Source organism: Herpailurus yagouaroundi, unplaced genomic scaffold (genome assembly GCF_014898765.1).
Source record: "Herpailurus yagouaroundi ecotype Mexico unplaced genomic scaffold, PumYag 165, whole genome shotgun sequence".
Classification (NCBI taxonomy): Eukaryota; Metazoa; Chordata; class Mammalia; order Carnivora; family Felidae; genus Herpailurus; species Herpailurus yagouaroundi.
In genome coordinates this window covers 14,298,944-14,318,573 of record NW_024412406.1, presented here as the reverse complement: position 1 = coordinate 14,318,573, position 19,630 = coordinate 14,298,944, and the positions used below count along the sequence as shown (strand labels likewise).

The window sequence follows — 19,630 nt, the reverse complement described above, 5'->3', positions numbered from 1 at the left end:
TGTGTGTGTGTGTGTGTGTGTCTACACTGCTTTTTGGTCCATCCAAAATAACAGATTTGTGCTGATTACACCCGGGCTTTACGTACCCTAGGTGAGATGATTTTGATTAGAAAAATGTTTCCCCTGAGCAACAATTAGACATGGCAAGTGACTCAAGAACTTTAAAAACAAATTTTTCTTTTCCAGTTTGCCTGAAGTTAGTGTAATCATATACTAAATATAGAAATGCCAAGCAGTGTCCCCCTTCCCTGACCCTCTAAGTCCCCAGGGCCTCAGGCCTGGGATAGAAATAAATCCTGTGTATGGAGGGAGGGGCCAGCCACTAAGCTAAGGTGGCCGACAAGGGTCACCATCTTGGCCTCTAGCATGTGTTAGGGAGACCTGAGTGACGGTATGTGTCTGCCACTCTGAACTGCCACTAGCTCTGTATATTCTAACCTAGTAAACCTCAAGAGATGAAAACATTTATCGGTGTCAATATAGTTTCACACTATACTTTATCCAAGGTTTTGCGATTACCTTTCTGCTAAAACTTTCAGTTTCCCCAATTTACTTGAATTACAGAATTACTTGCATTACAGAATAGCTGTATTACAGAACCCTGCGCTGACCTCTGAGTTTAAGGATTAATTATCAAAGATGATTATAGAATTAGGCTGTTTCCCTTGTGAAGGACAAAGGTTTAGAAAATCCTACCTGTTTTATAGGAATGGCAGCAGCTGCCAAGACATCAGAGTGAAAGAAACAAAGGAAGCTAAATGCTTAGAACCATGGAGTGAGCCCAGCTAGCAGGGCGAGAAGGGCCTCAGCTTTCCTGATTCTTGCTTTCAATCCTAGCCCTGCCCCAGGGCCAGCCTCTGCTGACTCAGCGGACTTCAACATTCTAGCAGGGAAGTGGTTCTCTCTTCTCTCCCCATCCACACCCAGTCCCCCAAGATGGCGTGTCACACAAAGTATCCCCCTGAAAACCAAATTTCAAGACAAATTAGTGAACTATTTTAACTAGAAAGGCCTATGCAGCTTCTTCACTTGTTAACCAGTCAGTTAAAAGGTTTGAAGTACAGGGCAGTTCCCAGGGGTTAGACAGAGTTGATAATGAAGGGTGAAGTCTTCGATCATTAACCCAGACTTCACGGAGTCCCCAAGAAACACCTTATGCCAAGCCATCATGTCAGAAAGAACTCTTTTCTTTTAAATGATTCTTTAGCATTAATCAGAAGTTGTAGTAGACAATAAAGAGAGGTACAGTGATCTTCATTAGGTCTGAAAACCAAACGCTTATCTTAAAGAGAGAGCAAGGTAGATGGGAAATAATTTAATTAAGTCTGTCCTAACAAAGCCCAGTTTCAAGGAAGTGATTATCTCCAATCAGGTGTCTGCTAGTAACAGGGTCAGCAAACTACAGCTGGCCTGTGGGCTAAATTCTGCCCACCACCTGTTTTTGGATGGCCCCTGAGCTAAGAATGGATTTACATTAAAAAAAATTTTTTTTAATGTTTTACTTATTCTTGAGAGAGACAGAACATGAGTGAGGGAGGGGCAGAGAGAGAGAGAGACACACACACACAGAATCTGAAGCGGGCTCCAGGCTCTGAGCTGTCAGCACAGAGCCCGATGTGGGGCTCGAACTCACGAGCCATGAGATCATGACCTAGGCCGAAGTCAGACGCTCAACAGACTGAGCCACCCAGGCACCCCTGGATTTACATTTTTTCATATTTGAAGAAAAAAATCCAAAGAAGAGTATTTTGTGACACATGAAAACTGCAAAATCCAAATACCAGCGTCTGTATGTAAAGCTTTACTGGAACACAGTGCGCTCATTTGTCTACACAGTGTCTAGGTCTCTGGCTGTCTTTGTGCTACAATGACGGGACTGAAGAGCCGTGGCAGAGACCATGTGGTCTGTGAAGCCAAAAATATTCACCACTTGGCCCTTTACGAGAAAAGAAAAGAAAAGAAAAGAAAAAAAGAAAAGAGAAAAAAAAAAAAGAAAAGAAAAGAAAAGAAAAGAAAAGAAAAGAAAAGAAAAGAAAAGGACAGCCCAGCCCCGGCTCTACAACAATGTCGCTCTTTGCTAGACAAGAATATGTGGAACAGGCAGCTGAAGTGAGAATGAAGTCTGTTTCAACGTCAGGACAACAAAGCAGAAGGCTTATTTGTCTCTAGTCACCCGAGGCCTCCAAACGCCCCTGCGAGAAGCCGTGATGGGTATGGATTAGTACACTTGGGAGAGCGCATTACAAACTCACCTGGTCGCTAGGCTCAAAGCTCATCTCCTCCTTCTCAGTTTTCATAGCTATTAATTTTGTGTTACTGGCAGGGTCTGTCTTACTGTCCAGTCGCTCAAGTTTGGGGGTTATTTCTGGTAAACCAATATCTTTAGTATCGTCTTTATCTAGCAAGTAGCGAAGTAGTGCATTCTCTTTCTTCTTGGGGCTCACGGGCTCTTGTTTAATAGTCACTTCTGAACCAGGGGCTGTGTTGCCGGCCTCCTGGCTCAGTTCTTTGCCTGTGGCTTCTGCCGTTAACTTGGCCAAGTCCACAGGGGAACTGCTGTCCTGCAAGAGTCTGTGCAAAATCTTATGCTTCTCCTTGAGCGAGGTTCCATGTGTCGACCCAGAACCAGGCAAGCTGCCCGTGGAGTCCTTGTTTGCGTCCGACAAAGAGCTGGATAAGGGCGAAGGCTCCATCTGGTCAGATTTGGTGGTCAACAGCTGTAGGAGTTTGGTCTGTCCTTTGCCGTCATGCAGTCTACTCTGTCCGTCAGATCTCTCGCCGCTCACAGCCTGGGGCATGCTGGGATCGTTTGCTTCCTTCTGTTCTCCCGGATGGCAGCTGCTCTCTGCTTGACCAGTGGTACCTTCAGATGGCTCCCCGTAAAGTCCAAAACAGTCTTTGGAGTCTAAGCTTCCCATCTTGCTGAGTGGGGGAGGATTCATATTAACGGGGGAGTTTTGCAAATTGCCCATTTTTAGGTCTGGTGAAGCCAACGATGACCCCAGTGAGACCCCGTGCCCCTCGCTGAGGGCCTGAAGTGCGTTGAGGGAACTGTTGGTGTAGCTATGGCTATTTCCTGTGCTGCTGCAAACTCCCACAGGGGAATGCAAGCTTCCTGCGGGGGAAAACTGACTGGGCGGGATTCGAGGGCTTCCAGCCACTCCGGGGCTCATGCGATGCCGTGGTGAAAGCATGGAGTTGGGCTGTCCTGGATTCATGCCAGGGCTGCTCTGTGAGGGACTGTTCATTTTGAGTGCATAGTTACTACCCTGAGGAGTGGTTGCTTGCATGCTCGACACATGGTTCATTCCCCCAGAACCACCAAACCTGCCCATGGGCATGCCCATCTGCTCCTTCGGGCCATTGATGGGAAAATTTATATTGCTACTGAGGGTCATGTCCTGACCTGGGTTCCCACTGCACATGGCCTGATGGGCAGGGCTGCTAGAGCTAATTGGATTCAATGGCTTCCCCATCGCTTGTCCAGTCAGATCCGGATTCATTACACACACATTCTGCTCTCTGTATAATGAGGAAAGAAATATACAAGAAAAAATACTTAGCAAGTTGTTATTAGTTTAAGAAAACGAGATGGCCTCTTTTCTTTAAAAGAACAGAGTACGTTTAAAGGACCGATAACACTCTGATGAAACAATCTGCAATTACGGACAAGACTGAACACGCGTAGTTTTGGACCAAGAGGGATGTTTCTCAGTCAACTCATTAAGATGTCTGCGGTTTTACAGAGGGGCTGTCTTTAAATCTGACTACTACTGTTTCAAAATTGTAATTACCAGATAAGACATTAGAGGGGTTCCAAGTACACAGTATCTTTCTCATTTAATGGTATGTATATTATCATGAATAACTAAGAACTTGTACCGTCTTAAAGGAAGGACCCAAACGAGTGGAGCTGTCTTCAATTATTTGCCAGATTCTAATGCCTAACAATAGTCATATCTGGAAGCCCAGAGAGCTCTGAGGTATACTACTTGGCTCAAGAAGAATAGCAAACTTGGTGGGGGTGGGGGTGGGGGTGGGGTGGCTGGGGGACTCATCCCTAACTACTAGAAACTCCACAAGTTCTAGAGCCAATACAGTTACCAAAAGCATTTAGGATTAGATCACCTTGTCTAAGAGATCCCTCTCCAAGTCAAAGTGAGAGCTTCCAACAGACAACCTGGGACAGAACTTCGGAGTGACCCTGGTCTGTGATCTTACTTTCCCAACACCTAGACAGCTCCCATCCACTCCCTCACTAGTGACTAAAAGCAGGTTTTCTGAGCTAGATGATTTTCCAAGTCCTACGAGCTTTAATTTACAGCCTTGGCAGTCACTTGTGAGTTACCACATGTGTTCACAAATCCAAACAAAACAGGTTTCACAAATTGTCAAACATCAGCTTTCACTTAGGGGGGTGAAATTTGGCACATCTGTAATCACTTTCAAATTGTTTCAGTTTGAGGTCAGATTTATTAACAGTTGGCAAACAGGGCTGCCCATTTTTTTTATCCCTAAACAAGAAAGTACATAATCAAGAAATGTAATAAAAGGGGACTCCTTAACCAGAGCAACTTTATGTATCTTCTGACAGTAGCTCATAAACCTTTTATAGAGCACACCCATAAATATTTACATCACTTGAAATGTGATCATTTTCCTAAATTTGTGCTCTACAACAATATAGTTTATGACAAATTCATTTTAAGATCAACATTCGATTTTCTGTACTTTCTTTTTTTATGGAAATGTTCATTACCTTTCAATTTAAAGGCTGACGTCAAGAAGTTAATTTAAGCCTGAGAATAAAAATCTAAAATATTGCCTCTGAGTATATTTGAGAGTTTTAGATTTAAACACACAGGACCAGCAACCATGCCTCAATACTCCCACACTGCATGGGTCACCGCTGGGAACTGATCGATTTCCCTTCTCCGACCTACCAGGCGGTCGTGCCAGAGCAAAGCCGGTGCTAGCCTATATTCTTCCGGCTGCCTTTTAAAAGTCACTAGTATTAAGACGAGAATTCAAGGTATAGCCCTCTTCGCTGGCATCATAAATAAGCTTTTGGCCAACAGTTAATAGCAACTCGGTTTTATATTTTACGTGCCTGGGGCTGATTAACAGCAATGTCTGACAAGGCTGGAAAGCTCTAGGGTGATCTGTTGCTTCTGTAACAATTCTCTTGACTTGGGAAGGGAAAATGATTTTTTTTTTTTTTGAAAATGATTTCTTATAACTAGGATTACCTGTGAAGCATATGTAACGATATTACAAGCTGAGGTTCATTAGTAGTCTGAGAACGGATGAGTTTGCTCTTCGTTTGTGCAGCAACAAGAGTGCCATCGGACAAGGAAAAACGATAGATTTGACTGAATGCCAATCCTTGTCTCAGCACTGTGGGCAAGTAAGGAAACAGAATGCATGTTTAGAAAAAAAAAAAAAAATCAGAGAGTAGGGGCAGGATAAGATATAATAACAGTAATAAACTTTGTTAAGTTGAAGATTTTCCTACCAGCATGTTAAAAAGTTGTCAGTAATAGTTTATGATATTAAAACATTACAGCATTTTAAAAGCACATTTTTTTTACTCAAAATGCTAACAAATTCAATATATTGTGTTTTTTTGTTTTTTGTTTTTCAAATAAGGCTTATTAGACCCTCAAGCTAGGTTCTTTTTAAAATCTTCAGGACCATGGCGAAAAAGAGTGTAAACCATTTATTAGCTCAAAACAAGTTTCACAATGATCTGTTTAAAATAAACAGTACAGTGCACAGACAGGATATCTTTAAAGTGTAAAAGGTGCCTTTAATTTCCCTCTAAGCTAATAAAAATATTACAGTAAAATTTATGACGTTAAACGTATCCTCTGAATATTCATCTTGAAGTTACGTACTGTTCACCATCTCACAGTACTATTCCCCAATCTGTTGTTCAGTGTGTGAGAAGAAGTATGACTTCTGTGGATGGGACAACAGGAAGCAAAAGATAAACAATCAGAAAAATCTTTTCAGAGGAAAAAAAAAGGCCAAACAGAAAACTGAAACAATAAAAGCGGAATGGTTTAACTTCTGGATAAAGAATCTGTTTCCATTTTCAAGACAACAGAAGAAAATGTATAAATCAACTAGGTGAACGTAACGTCTTACCTTACAATAAAACTTCAGGTTTATCTTTTAGAACAACTATTTTAAAACTGTCAAATACTACATATTGAAAAAGAACATTTCGGCTCAGAAAGAAAAGGAGCCGTATAATTTGGTTACCCTCTTATTAAAGCATTTTAAGAAGCCTACCGTGTTTTCTCGCATCCTCTTCTACACAAATTTTGTGGGCTGAACCGCTAGCCCCAAGACCAGCCAGAACCAGCAAGTTCATGACCCCACAAAATTGCCTCAAGTGAGTGAGTGGAGGGAGGGAGCGAGAGAGTCATTGACGCACAGTGCGGATTCTGCTTTTTCTTGGCAGAATTTCACTTCGAGCAATCTCCCCCGTGAAACCCCCTCCGCAGTCTCGGGTACACGCAGCGTTTAGGTACTACTTTGTGCCGTCAACTGCTGCACGAAGCTACTGCAAAGCGGGAGTCCTGGAAATGAATCACTGTACTTATGTGCATCTTGCTTTTGCGCAGTATGTTCCGAAAAGGCAGAACGAATACAATCTTTCTAACAGGACTCCTGTTTCGAATGGCTTAGGATTTCAGAATTTTATCTGACCTCGGCTGTGACCCCTGAAGGTTATCCATTTCATTTGGAAATACGTCAAACATCTCTACGACTAAAGTAGAAACGTTTAAGCATACACCTGGATTTCTTTAGCAAGCTCTTCCATTCCAACACCACATTTTAGGAGATTTTTACTCAGTGTGATCGATTACCTTCGATCTTACCTATTTCATACATTTTGGAGTTTCCTTTCAGTGGGTCCCGCTTGTTTAAACCTACCACGGTGTCTGGTACACTTGTGTAAACCCTTTTGTTTACAAAGGGAGGCCACAGAGTTCCGTGTAGGGCATTGCTACTCAGGACTCAAGGATACTGACCATGTTTGCTCGTGGTGATTTCTTGTTCTTTGTTGTTACTATTTTTTAAATTTTAAACCAGATCTAGTGAAACAGTAGGTTAAATACTGATTTCTGCCAAGTGTAGAACCTCTATTTCCTCTTATTCTTTCCAACTTAAAAAAAATGCTGAAAGACACAAGGTTCTGGATTGTGTGCTTATTTCTGAGAAGGATAAAGAAGATGAAAAAGATGAATAAGATGAGGAGAAAAGTAAGGGAATGGGGAGAGAGGTCATTTACGATTTGTACTTTTTCATCAGCGGTCTTAAAACACAGAGTCTAAGCAAACACTACTGGTAAAACGCTAAGGTCACAGATGCACATCGAAGGGAAGAGGACAAACTAAAACTCTGTTTTCAATGAGGAGTCGGGATGTTCTTTCTGCCAAAACGCTGACAATCCGCCCAACCGAGCTGCAGGGCACGCTCCGCCGCCCCTCGTCCCTCACAGGCACGGTGGCTGCTCCCTGGGGAATCCAGGCCCACTAGCCAGGCGCCCCGCGCCGGACACACGGCGTCCATGGGAGCAGATCAGGAGACTAGGTGAAGAAGAGGTCTCTCTCCCCCTCCCCCACCTAGTACTTAATGAGGAAGAGCTAAGGAAAAGGCATCTTTCCCCCCTTGTTCTCATCGGTATGACAAAACACCAGAATGCACTAGAGGAGACGGGATTCTGTGCAAAGAACTCTGGGAGCGGCACGACAGGGAGACTGCCAGGAGACACCTCAGATTAAGCTCGGGTGCTGACCAGTCACTTCATCTGCGTCCGCCTTCCCGTTGATAACTTGAGTTCCTGACGCCTGCCCACAGGCTGTTGCTGAGAAGCAACAAGATACTACAAAGAAGGACAGCGTCGGACAAAGGCCGGGTGCTCGGTGAGGGCTGCTGTTATTACTGACACAGGACTTTGAAGTCTTGGCTTTGGCTCTAGCGGTCCTGTTAATTACGGTCTAGTCTAGCTGCCCCGTGACCTCAGTCAAGTCCCCTCATTTTTTGGAGCCTTCTAGAAATACCTGGGCAGTCTTCGGTGGTCATCACGTGGAAGGAGGGCCGGGGAGACCCCTATCAGGAATTTAGCTGCTCTTGCACATTTCATTTCGTTCTTACTTCCAGATTGTCTTTAGGACTCAGGTATTTCTTTTGATATTAAGTGGTACCTGATTATGTAGTTTTCTATATACAGAAGCCTTAGGATCAGCGAACATGACCTCTTTCCCTTCCTTTTCTTCTGTTTTCATGAAATTATCTTCTGGTCATCTCATTCTTCTGTCCCACAGAGTCTACAAAGTTTTCCTTTAGATGGCAGCATTTTCTGGGCCGGATGATGCAAAGTACGTATGAACACAAAAAGTCAACAGACCCGAGTTTCCTGAGGTGAACTTCAGAACCACTGTTTCAGAGAAAGCTTCCACAGGAAGTAGTAACATAGCAAAATCAACGTCAAGAAAAGTACCATGCAGAGATGCCTACCTTCATGATGATGCCTCTTAGCATAGGACACAGATTCCCCTTCATGCTGCGCATGGAACTTCTGAATGCACCTTCTCACCAGGTCCTCCCAGCCTGGCTTCATGGCTGCCCGCATGGTGCTGGTATCCAGTGACGTGATCTTGCCTAGTAAATAACAGCAAGCATTATACCTATGTACTCATCTATTATTTACGAAAATGACTAACATTTTAAAAGATAAAATTTACTTATTTAGAACAGGTAGCACACAAAGAGTAGACAGTGAAAATAGGTGGCCCCCCCCCCCCCCCGGCCCCTTCTTCCTCGAGCTCCTCAAGGCTTCTGCCCCGGTAGCAGTCCCTATTCCCAGCTTCTTTGTGATCTTCTAAATATACTCCTTACATTACAAATATGTAGCTTCTACAATGATTTCTTTGGTATATATTTTTTTAATCTGTTTGTTTGTTTATTTATTGAGAGATTGTGTGAGCAGTGGTGAGGCAGAGAGGGAGGGAGACAGAGAATCCCAAGCAGGCTCCACACTGTCAGCACAGAGCCTGACACGGGGCTCGAACTCACAAACCGTGAGATGGTGACCCGAGCCAAAATCAAGAGCCTGATGCTTACATCGACTGAGCTACCCAGGCACCCCCGGTCTTCTCTGGAAAGAAAATTTACCTTGGAGATCTTGGCGAGTAGTAAAACTTTCTGATGAGGGAAGACCTGGTCTTTCCTTCATGGGAACTCTTCTTGCCACACAAATCAAGCAGGACTGCAAATCTTCAATCATATACATTTATGGTTATCATAATAGGCTTTTTCAGTGATTCAAACAAACTCAAATGTCTTTATGATAACATGACCTTGTAAATCAGCGAAGGAGGGAGTGCCCAAACGCCGTGTGCCTCTGCCGCTCACTGGCTTCATGCTCTCCTCCCCTGAGTGGGAAGCAGCTGGGGGACAGGATAGGGTGTGCCGTGCAGGGTCAGCTGCTGAAGCCACACGACCCACGCTGCGAAAGTACACCCACCACGCTAGCATTCCTGCCCTGAAAACTACCTGCTCAGCGATGGACGGAAGAGCGTGTAATCCTTTCTCACGGAATGGCTGATGGGAACAACCAGCTTAGTTCAACATAAAGTAGACAAATGGCGAAAACTAAAACCTGATACTCTGCTCTGTCGAGGGTTTGCTCCTTGAGTTTTTGGTTCACCATGATATAGGAAAGCTAGATAGACCTTCTACCCAGCTACGGAACTACCCCTAGAATGGCAACGAGCGATTTAACGCAGAGAGTATAAATGGAGTCTAGATGTGAACACGAACGAAATCCTAGAAAGTGTGGCAGGCACCAGGGCGGCTGCATTACAGTTGGGAATCTCGGCCTCGGCTGGTTTCTCACGTGGCCAACGCTAGGCCTTTATTCCTCACCCACGTCGACTGTTTTATTCATCTGTGTTCACTTCTAGAGAACATGGAGATGTTTTATTTATCTTTGTAACAAGCGGAGCACATTGTGTAGCTCTTTTATTTTTGAAAATGCTGGATAAAAGGTTAAAATGATAGTCTCCATATCTTATGTCATTGATTTATGATTATTCATCTTTAAATCTGGGAAAGAATTTCTCTCAATCTATCTAGTAATGGTGGGTATCACAAATATAAATGTAATCTTCATTCTCAACATAATAAAAGCTAAATTTTTGAGCACTTGCTATGAGGCAGACCTCTTTTTAGCTGCTTTAGAGGCTATCAGTTCATTTAGTCCTTGTGAGAACTCTACGAGGCAGGGATAGTATCATCTCCATTTAACAGAGGAGAAAACCAAAGCACGAAGTTTAAGTAATTTGCCCAACACCATACAAAACTAGTGAAGCCGGGATTCGAATCTGAGCACACCATGGCTCAGAAACCCTACTCTTAGGCCATACTGTGTTCATTATCTAGAACCAGACTTTAAAGGTACAAAAGTGTTTAAATACACAGCACAAAGTCACAAATTAGGTCAGTTACGTCTTTTTTCTACCACTTTAAGAACAGTATCCTAGATGGGTGAATTAGCAGCACGTACTCTGTTGCATAACAAGAAAAAAAAATCCCTCAACATTGCATACCTAGGGAAAAACTTAGTTTTGAAAAATTATGTCACCTCTGAGAGCCCCATTACTTTTCAATAAAATTTAAATTACAAATTACTTGCATATAAAACCAAATAACTACAGAACTTCCTCAACTTACAATGGAGTTATGTCCTGATAAGCCCATCTTAAGATGAAAATACTGTAAGTTAAAAGTGCATTTAAAACATCTAAACTACCAAGCATAACTTAGCCTAGTCTACCTTAAATGTGCTCAAATACACACAGTCCACGGTTGGGCAAAATCATCCACCACAAAGCCTATGTTTTAATAAAGTGCTGACCATCTCATGAAATTTATTAAACACCATCCCGAAAGCGAACAGCAGAACGGACACGTGGGTATGGAATGGTTGTGAGTGTACCGGTCGTTAACCCTTGCGATCGCGTGGCTGACTGGGAGCTGCAGCTTACTGTCGCTGCCTGGCATCCTGAGAGAGCATTGTAGGCATATCGCTAGCCTGGGAAAAGATCCAAATTCAAAACTTCAAAGTATGGTTTCTACCGAATGTGTATCGCTTTCGCACCAATGTAAAGTTAAAAAAAAAAAAAAAAAAAAAAAAAAAGTAAGTCAAACCACCGTAAGTCGAGGACGTTCTGTAGTATTTAATGCCAATCGTGATTCAGGCATATTCGTTTAATCCTTACTACACTCTGATACTGATACTCTTGACTCCCCTTGATGAGAGGGTAAACTGTAGGCCAGAGAGGTCAAAAAACTTGCCCAAAGTCACAGAGTTGGTAAGTGGCTGACCTGGCCTGTCTGACTACAAAGCCCACGAGGTCTCCATTCGCCAGCGCTCCTCCACACCTCCTCTCTTGCTACGCACGCAGTAAGCATTCTTCGGCACTGCTTCACATTAGACAGTGACCCTCTGCGGCATGGCGTGGCTCGCTTGGAGGGCACGGGGGTTGGACACTAATCAGCATCTCCTTAGGGGGGTGGGCCTACGAGCCTGAAGTCCTCTCCATTCCCCACTCCCGTCTCTAGCCTCTCTCAAGTATCATTCTATCACATACACCATATCCTGGACCCTGCATCCACGGATAAACTAGATGGAATCCATTAACCCCTGGAAAGTGTATGAAACAAGTTGTTTGTACTTATGCATTTTTCTAGGCTGTGGCTCACAGTAGACATTCAGAAGAGCTTAGGATCCCTGGGAGGTTTAACCACTAAGAGAGCTTCTCTAGTTAGGCAGCTGCTAGTCACATGTGGCTATGTAATCGTAAACTTAATAAAGTAGAAAAGTCGGTTCCCCATTTGCATTATTGAAACACCAAATGCTCAACAGCCACATGCAGCTAGTAGGGGCTGCCCTGGACGGCCATCACCGCGGAACATTCTATCGGACAGTGCTGTTTTACAGACATAAAAATTGAATTCGTCACAAGAATTAAGTAGGTGAAAAGGATAAAGAAACCACGTCTAAATTTTTCTTTGTGTGGCCACGAGTTTTAGATAATGAAGAGTGAAAGAAGTAGCACAGGAATAAATACACAGATACATACGAAATATCCTGATTTTGCCCTACCTTCTCCTTCTTCTTTGATGGACTTTGGTTGAGAGACGGCAAAGCACTGCATAGTTTCATATTTCTGATGCGCTTCCTGGTTGTCGTGACCTTCCTCTTCCGAATCAGGCAAAGGTTTTACCAGCATCCGGCAATTAAAGGTATGGCTGTTCCGCCTGGGAGGCTCGCCAGACCAGGATCCCCCGTTCACTGAGTGAGGCGAGAGCAAGCCGAGAATTACCAAGGAACTAACATCAGACTCACCGCTGCCGAATTATCAAAATGATGCTACTGTTTTAACAACCTGGGAACACTCTTGGGATTTTCAAAATAACTTTTACACTTCTTACCCTTCACCCTGACTCCTTCCTTTCAAGCGCAGGCCTTGGTTATTTATTACTAGCATACAGTTCTTTCTTTTTGTGTTTCCCTTGCTTTGGTTTCTTGGAAATTTAGTTCCACCTACTTGTATTCTAGTGTCAGATACGTTACCCCCTGCTCAAAAATCTGTAGCTGGCACCAACTGTAGCATGCATTAAGTTCTTTAAAAGGATTTGGACCTTACAAGGATAAAAGTTCTTTTAAAAGGTCAGGAAGAGGAAAGCCACTCAAACTGATAAATGAAATCTCAGTAACCAGCCGCACCGTATCCATCTAAGCAGATCTCCCCCGTGGGCCAGCATGAGCCTCCCCCACGGTCCTCCATACTCGGTCCTGTGTGGACACCTTTGCTCCTGCGACCTTCTCTAAAGTGTTCAGCTGCCTCTATTTCTCCCACCCAAATGTAGCTTGCTCTGTGGCCAAGATCCCTATACTGCCTCCTTTCGCAGATCTTTTCTTTTATAGAATTTTACAGAAAAAAATTTTTTTTTTAAGTTTATTTATTTTGAGAGAGAGAGAAAGAGCGAGCAGCAGCGGGGGAGGGCAGAGAGAGACAGAATCCCAAGCAGGCTCCGCACTGTCAGCGCAGAGCCCGATAACGGGCTCGAACCCATGAACTGTGAAACCAAGAGTTGGACGCTCAACTGACTGAGCCACGCAGGTGCCCCGAATTTTATAGAACTTTTAGTGTATATTTTGTAACTTGACTGTTGAATGACTCTATTGTAGCTTTTTTTGGGGTTTCATGTACATTTCCTCAATTAGACTGAAAACTCCTTGCAGATGCAGTGCTAATGTCATTTATTTCTTATCAAATGAAAGACTACTTCACATGTCTTCTGCTTTGGTGTCCACACTCAGAAATGTGTGTATTACATCAGGAGAGAGGTAATGACAGAGGAAAGACTACTTTTGGGGAAATGCACTAGTGAATCAAGAGAAACAAAAGAATGACTGATTTTGAGGATTCATGTTTCTGGATCGCCGGATCCACTTTCTCATTCTACAGAGGAGAAAACTGATGAGAAAGATGCTCAACTACTAGAAGAGCTGGAATCTCTTCTTTGTTCTTCTTTATGCTCTAAGAAATATGATGGCCAGGAGGACAATGAAAGGGGGGATCACAAAAAGGGCCAGCGAGAAGATCAGCAAACATACCCTCAAAACTCACTAGCTGGAAAACACTTAAAAAGACATCTAGGTGTTCTGGAGAATGCAAGGCTAAACCCATAGCCGCTGGGCTGTGAAGGAATGAACAAGAAAACACACTCTAGAAAGAAAAAAAGAAATTTCAAGTTAACTGCAAGAAGCTGTTCGAGAATTATAGAAGGAGTCACAGCTAGCTTTACGCGCCTCGGCAGACGTGGGGGATCTGTGTCACTGTCAGCGTTTCTGCAAGCTCACCCGTGACATGGAGACTTACACAGAGAAATCAAAGAAGAAAAAAGAGTTCTTATTACCTCAGGTTAATAAGGAATCTTAAAATATAAAAAAAGTACAATGTGAACTAAGGAAAAGAGCTCTTCAGACAAGTGGATTAATGATACCAAATTAATAAGCATAGGTCCTTTGAGGAAGTCATAAAATTACTGAAGAGATTTGAAAATATTAGTTACTCGAAATGAGAAATCCTATTTTCTTGTTCACTTACTAGAGAATATAATAAAAGAATCTCACACGAGTATTCCTAAGTTTTGTATTACTGTTGCAGTCACTTTGCAGTCACTTGGAACAAAGGGTTATCGTAACCAAGGAAAAGACAGCCATAATGGAATTTAAAAGGGCCTTCTTCTATTTACTGTGGTTAACAGTAAGACCAGCTAATAGAAACAATTTGGAGAAAAAAAAAAAAAAAAAAGAACAGAAATACTTGCTAACTCAGGACCTGACCTTATTCTGTCCTGAAATATGCACTTCCTTTTTATCTGTGAAAATGTTCTTAGCATCATCAGTCTAAGTGAGAATATTTAAAAAAGAACCACTCAGTAAGTGGGAACGGTGATGCCCCGGAGCAGCGGCTAAGGTGGGTCCATGCTGTGAACCACCCATGTTCCGATGGGGCCCTCAACACTCTCGGACGCTCCTGGACAGCATCTTCCAGATGAGGTGGAGTCAGGGATGTGAAACGGGGTAAGGAGGCAGTGTTTGAGGGGGACACCTGCACAGCCACCGGAGCGTCTGGGAAATGAAAGGGCCCATTTAGGGCTCCCAGGCTGATAGCATTTGAACCCCTATATGCCACTTGTTCCTTAACATTTTATTTTTACAGTACCGTATGCACCCACACGCGTACTCCCTTCACAAGACGGACTCAGGGTTTTGTTTCTGTGAAGTCAAATTCTCAAACTTCTCATGACCTTCTGCTTCTTAATCATGGGGAAAAAGCACAAAGCAGGGTCGGCTGGCACTGGATAGAGAGGGAGGCAATGTGGCACCCTCTTAAAAAACCACACAACACAAACCCCATGAAAACAGTTGCCACAGGAGTACTTTCCATCTGAATTCTCTTCATGTACTTCAAAATTGAGGATCAAGACAATCATTTGTTCAAGATCACGATCTGCAGATGCCCCTTTCTCCATGACTTTTAAGTTTAAACACTTAATCTAAGCATCTCTAAAAGTACCCAGTTACTGATGTAATACAGTGCTACTTTACCCTCCAACCAAGACCACGTGTGTATGGGGGGGGGGGGGACCCGGCAGACCATCATTTACCTATAGACTTTGGCAGCAGGTTTTTGACAAATTCAGTGTGGTCCCCAACATGCAGGATGCTATATACACTTTTGTTCATCAGCTCCTCTTGGTTATACCTTAGGTACTGTGTCACATTTTCTGAAACAAATACAACGTTGCCTTCCAGATTCACCACAAAGAAGAACCCATCAAGGGCCTGAGGGAAAAGGCGCAAATTGTGTTAGACATGATAGAACAGAAAATCATATGCAGTTGTTAAGAAGGGCTGATCCCATTAAGGGAAATGTATAATTCACATATAGATAGAAAAGAGATTTCTCTCTTGCCCCTCTCTTAGTTTTTAGGAACAATTAGCACATTTTCTCTTGGTGAAATTATTCCATCTTAGTAAGTGGGAGAGAGCCTAGATCAGGGTTTCTTACCGCACACTAAATGACCAACATTACTCTGTTATTTTATCACAAGATAATAATTACTGCCAAGTAAGTACAGGCATTTATCTATATTTTCAAAATTATATTGGTGGACTCCACACGGCCCGACAACAACATTTATGTTACCAACCCAAAACAAAGTAATTATGTTGTACAGTTTCTCATGTAATACAATGGGAGGAAGGGGTCATTGCTAATTTCCCCTCAGTTTAAAGAGAAAAAAAAAATTAAACAAACCCCGATTTGATTACCTTTAAAGCTGCCAGGGTTTAAATGGGAAGAATTACAAATGATCTCAAAAGCCAATCCTTTTGGTTTGGGGAAAGGGTCTGCGAAGTGTCTCTCTGATATGGCAATGGGGACCACAGGTGGAGATGTGGCCAGCACTGTCCCAAGACTGGAAGGGGACTTGACGTTTGGATTTTGACAGCGAGAACTGGAAAGTGAACTAATTGTGCCCTTTTCTACTACTTGTTCTCCAGGTCATCGAGATGCAGGTCCCTAGTCACCCAGATAACATTAGCGCTTTCCCATAACGTGTGCTTGGCCTCACTCCTTGCTGTTGTCATGCCAATCTAGATTAGGGAGGGACAGAAAGGCTCTAGGATCATTTCAGGAAATGAACATAATAAGAATAACTACTGAGCATGTTCACTGTGCCTTAAACACATTATGTCATCTTAATATTGACAACTCTGGAAGGAATGTCTTCTCCAATTTACAGAGGAAGAAACTGAGATTCAAAGAGGTGAAGTGGCTTGTGTAAGCTCTTGAAACTCGCCAGTGGCAGAGCTGGAAAGCTGGAATCCAGGTGGACCCGACTCTACAGCTCATGCTCGTGATTGCTAAGCGGCAGAGTATTCTATTTTGATATTCACCCCAGTCTTTTCCTACCATGTTCACCTTGGTGAGGCAAAAGTTGAGAGTTCAGGGAGTTTTTCTTAGTGACTCCTCCTTTCCATTTCTGATCCTTGCTTGTCAGATCCTGTTTTATGGATTAGGTGAACCATCAGGACTAGAGAAGGCTTGATATTGATCAGGTGTACCTCGAAACAGGGTCAGCTGGTTTACCCAGTTTATGTCAGTTTCTCCGTGCTGTGTGTTTACCACTGTTTTTAACATGAATGTTACATGTGTATATTGATACAACAATGTGTATGGATGGGGCATGAAGTATTTACTTTTATCCTAGTTTGCTTTCTCCTTATTATTTAACAGTTCCTATTTTGTGAGCTTTTTGGGAATATATTCCATCTTTAATTCTATTTTCTTCACAAAACTAAGTGCTCTCTCAAATTAGAAATGACCATAAGGCACCAGTGAAAAGCTTTTTTTTTTTTTTTTTAAATATAACACCATTCGGTTTTAAGTTTTTCTTAAATATTCTGTCAGGTTTTACCAATTGTATAACTAATTTTGCGGGGCAAAGCAAGACTGTATGGAGATGGCCTCCATAATAGGCTGGCACCAACCCCTAAAAAACCTTGTGTGAGTATGTGTATGCAGGTGTACGTCTGGGAAGGGTGAAGGGAAGCAAGTCAGCTGTTTAGTTATGTGCCACGTATCCTTTTAAACTAACTGCTTCAGATATACATTCACAGGGATTTTCATAATTATATTACTTATAGTTCACTTTTGAAAGTGCAAACAGCTTCTCACATGTTTTGTACCATGATAAAAAGACTGATTTGTAGCATAGTATAACTGAAAGATGAAAGTGTTTCATCTCATGAGACTGTGTTTTTTTAAAAGCACACTATGATATGCTCTGATGAAAAAAGCTGACATTTGGTTTTGTTGCCTAGCAACCACTATGCTATGATGTAAGCATGAGTGTGCATCTATGCCTAGGAACAGCTCAACGGGAACAAGTTTTCCCTGTTCAAATTATTTCATGTAAACAGGGAAAAACACTTAAATTCAAACCTTAAGTCACTAGATTCAGACATTAGCTCTCTAACATATTCAGCACTAAGGTCCTGCTGCTCCACAAGTACTCAAATGAGTACAATGAATTCGCTGAAGACTACTTTAAAACAGCAAAAACGTTGGCTGGATTTTACGAGAGAAGGCCTACTGATACCCAGCCATCAGATATCTATAATCAATGACCGTGTGCTCAGAGGGCTTTGCATCACAGCCTTGGGGTTACTCCAAACATTTCACTTTTGGAGCTTCAAAAATCTTCCCAGAAGCGCTTACCCTATTTTAACCTTCTCCCATGCAAGGAATAAACACAGATATATGAGAATTTCCTAATAATATAATCATCTAATAATTCAGATTATGATTTTCAAACCAATTTTGTTTATAATTCAAAAAATGTTCCCGGCAACATATCTACTTTCATCTAATTCTAAATAATCCACCCTGTTAGAGGTGTCTTATCTGTTTCTAAGAACCAAGCAGGAAGTAGCACTCTCTGGCCTTCCTTGTTGACTCTGGAAAATCAGGTTAAGTGTATTCATGCTTTTTCCCTGAAAATTGTAGTTGGATACTGTCAAGCCAGCGATTCAAGAGAAATAAGCAAGGGGCCACACGAGGTCATTTAAAGCCTTTTGGCCAGCAGGTCCAGCTCCAGGAATTCCGTCATTTCTAAATACAAGGACTGGGTCAGATGGTCTTTCCTTTTTTTCAAAAGTCCCCCCGCCCACCACCCCCCGCCCTTCCACCTGTGAGATAAATTTTCACAGAGTCAGATTTTCTAAAACAAAAACAAAAACAAACCCACGATCATAAGCGCCAGCTAAAATAAAGGAGGGCAACGACTGGTTACCTTTGTTTTAAAAACCCTAATTTCTCACATACGTACGGCTGCTGCTGCGAGTCGCTGCTCCCACAGTGACAACGCTGCCAGGCTCCTGGCCGTGCAGTACTTTTCAGTCTCATCCTATCGCCAGCAGAGTAAGTTATCCTGAGAACTGACATAATTTATGTCTCCGGGCTCCTCTGCTTCTTGTTATACATTCACTGACATTTTTTTCCCTCATCTTACCATAGCCCACATCTTGAATTTTAATTTTGGAACAGGTACAGCAAAGCACTCGGTGTGTAATACTGTGCTAGTTCATAAAATAGGAGAGCCGGACTCTACAAATTCTAGACAGTATTCTGGTCGTAAAACTTCCGAAAGTTAATCAGCAACAGGGAGTTAAGACCAACCACTACATTTGTGATGCTTATCTTAATAGTTCTGCCTTTACTTCAGTTCTCATCTTTAGGAGAGGAGCTGGTTTGAAGCAGCATAAAGAAAAAGCGGAAGCCTCTACTTGGTCCTCAAATTTTAACCTGCACATATAGGCACGTGTATACGGCATAATATAAAACCTAAAAATTGGGGGAACATTTCAAACAGAAACTCTATCGCAGAAGTTAATGGGACTTGTGGACATGGTTTTCCAAAATGAATGCTCAACTGGCAGTGAAAGTCTGTCCATTTGTATTCTAATCTAGTTCGTTTAATTCTCTATTATCGCCCTGAAATGTATATGTGCTGAAATGAGGAGCTAGATAAATACGTGTTAGCAAGCTCAACAGGTCAGCGGCACCCCAACCTCAAGACTGAAAATTAAGCGTAGATTGTCCTTACGTTACATTCACCTGAAAATTAAACATAATAATGTGAAGATCAACAACACCATAAAGTACAGAACGAAAATGAGGGCGTGCTACCTCAAGCATCATGGGCCCCAGCGCATCCTTGTCGATGACGCCCTGCCCTGTTGATGACACATCTGACTTCTGTACTTCATCTATGTTGGCAGCTGCTGCTTTCTCTGCAACAAACAGAAGCGTGAATTCAATGGCACTGCTTTTTCAAGGACAGAATGACACAGAAACATTTTTATTGTCATGATTTTTTAAATCTCTAGTGGAATCAGACGTGGCTATAAAAGAGTTAGAGTACATCCCCACTGCCGCTGAATGGCGGAAACTGCTGGAAACAGGAAGCA

The 19,630-nt window shown here is 42.6% G+C and overlaps 1 protein-coding gene across 8 annotated transcripts in view; it reads right to left on the bottom strand.

Moving 5' to 3' along the window:
• NCOA2 (nuclear receptor coactivator 2) overlaps nucleotides 1-19,630 on the bottom strand; it is a 293,243-nt gene that overhangs the window by 43,835 nt on the left and 229,778 nt on the right. For all 8 annotated transcript variants that reach the window (XM_040487637.1, XM_040487632.1, XM_040487636.1 and 5 more), the window contains 7 exons: nucleotides 19,350-19,453; nucleotides 15,262-15,439; nucleotides 12,185-12,373; nucleotides 9,190-9,291; nucleotides 8,533-8,676; nucleotides 5,250-5,397; nucleotides 2,253-3,522 (listed from right to left, as the gene is read on the bottom strand). In XM_040487637.1, coding sequence (XP_040343571.1) covers nucleotides 2,253-3,522; nucleotides 5,250-5,397; nucleotides 8,533-8,676; nucleotides 9,190-9,291; nucleotides 12,185-12,373; nucleotides 15,262-15,439; nucleotides 19,350-19,453 — 2,135 coding nt within the window. The remainder of the gene's footprint in view (nucleotides 1-2,252; nucleotides 3,523-5,249; nucleotides 5,398-8,532; nucleotides 8,677-9,189; nucleotides 9,292-12,184; nucleotides 12,374-15,261; nucleotides 15,440-19,349; nucleotides 19,454-19,630) is intronic.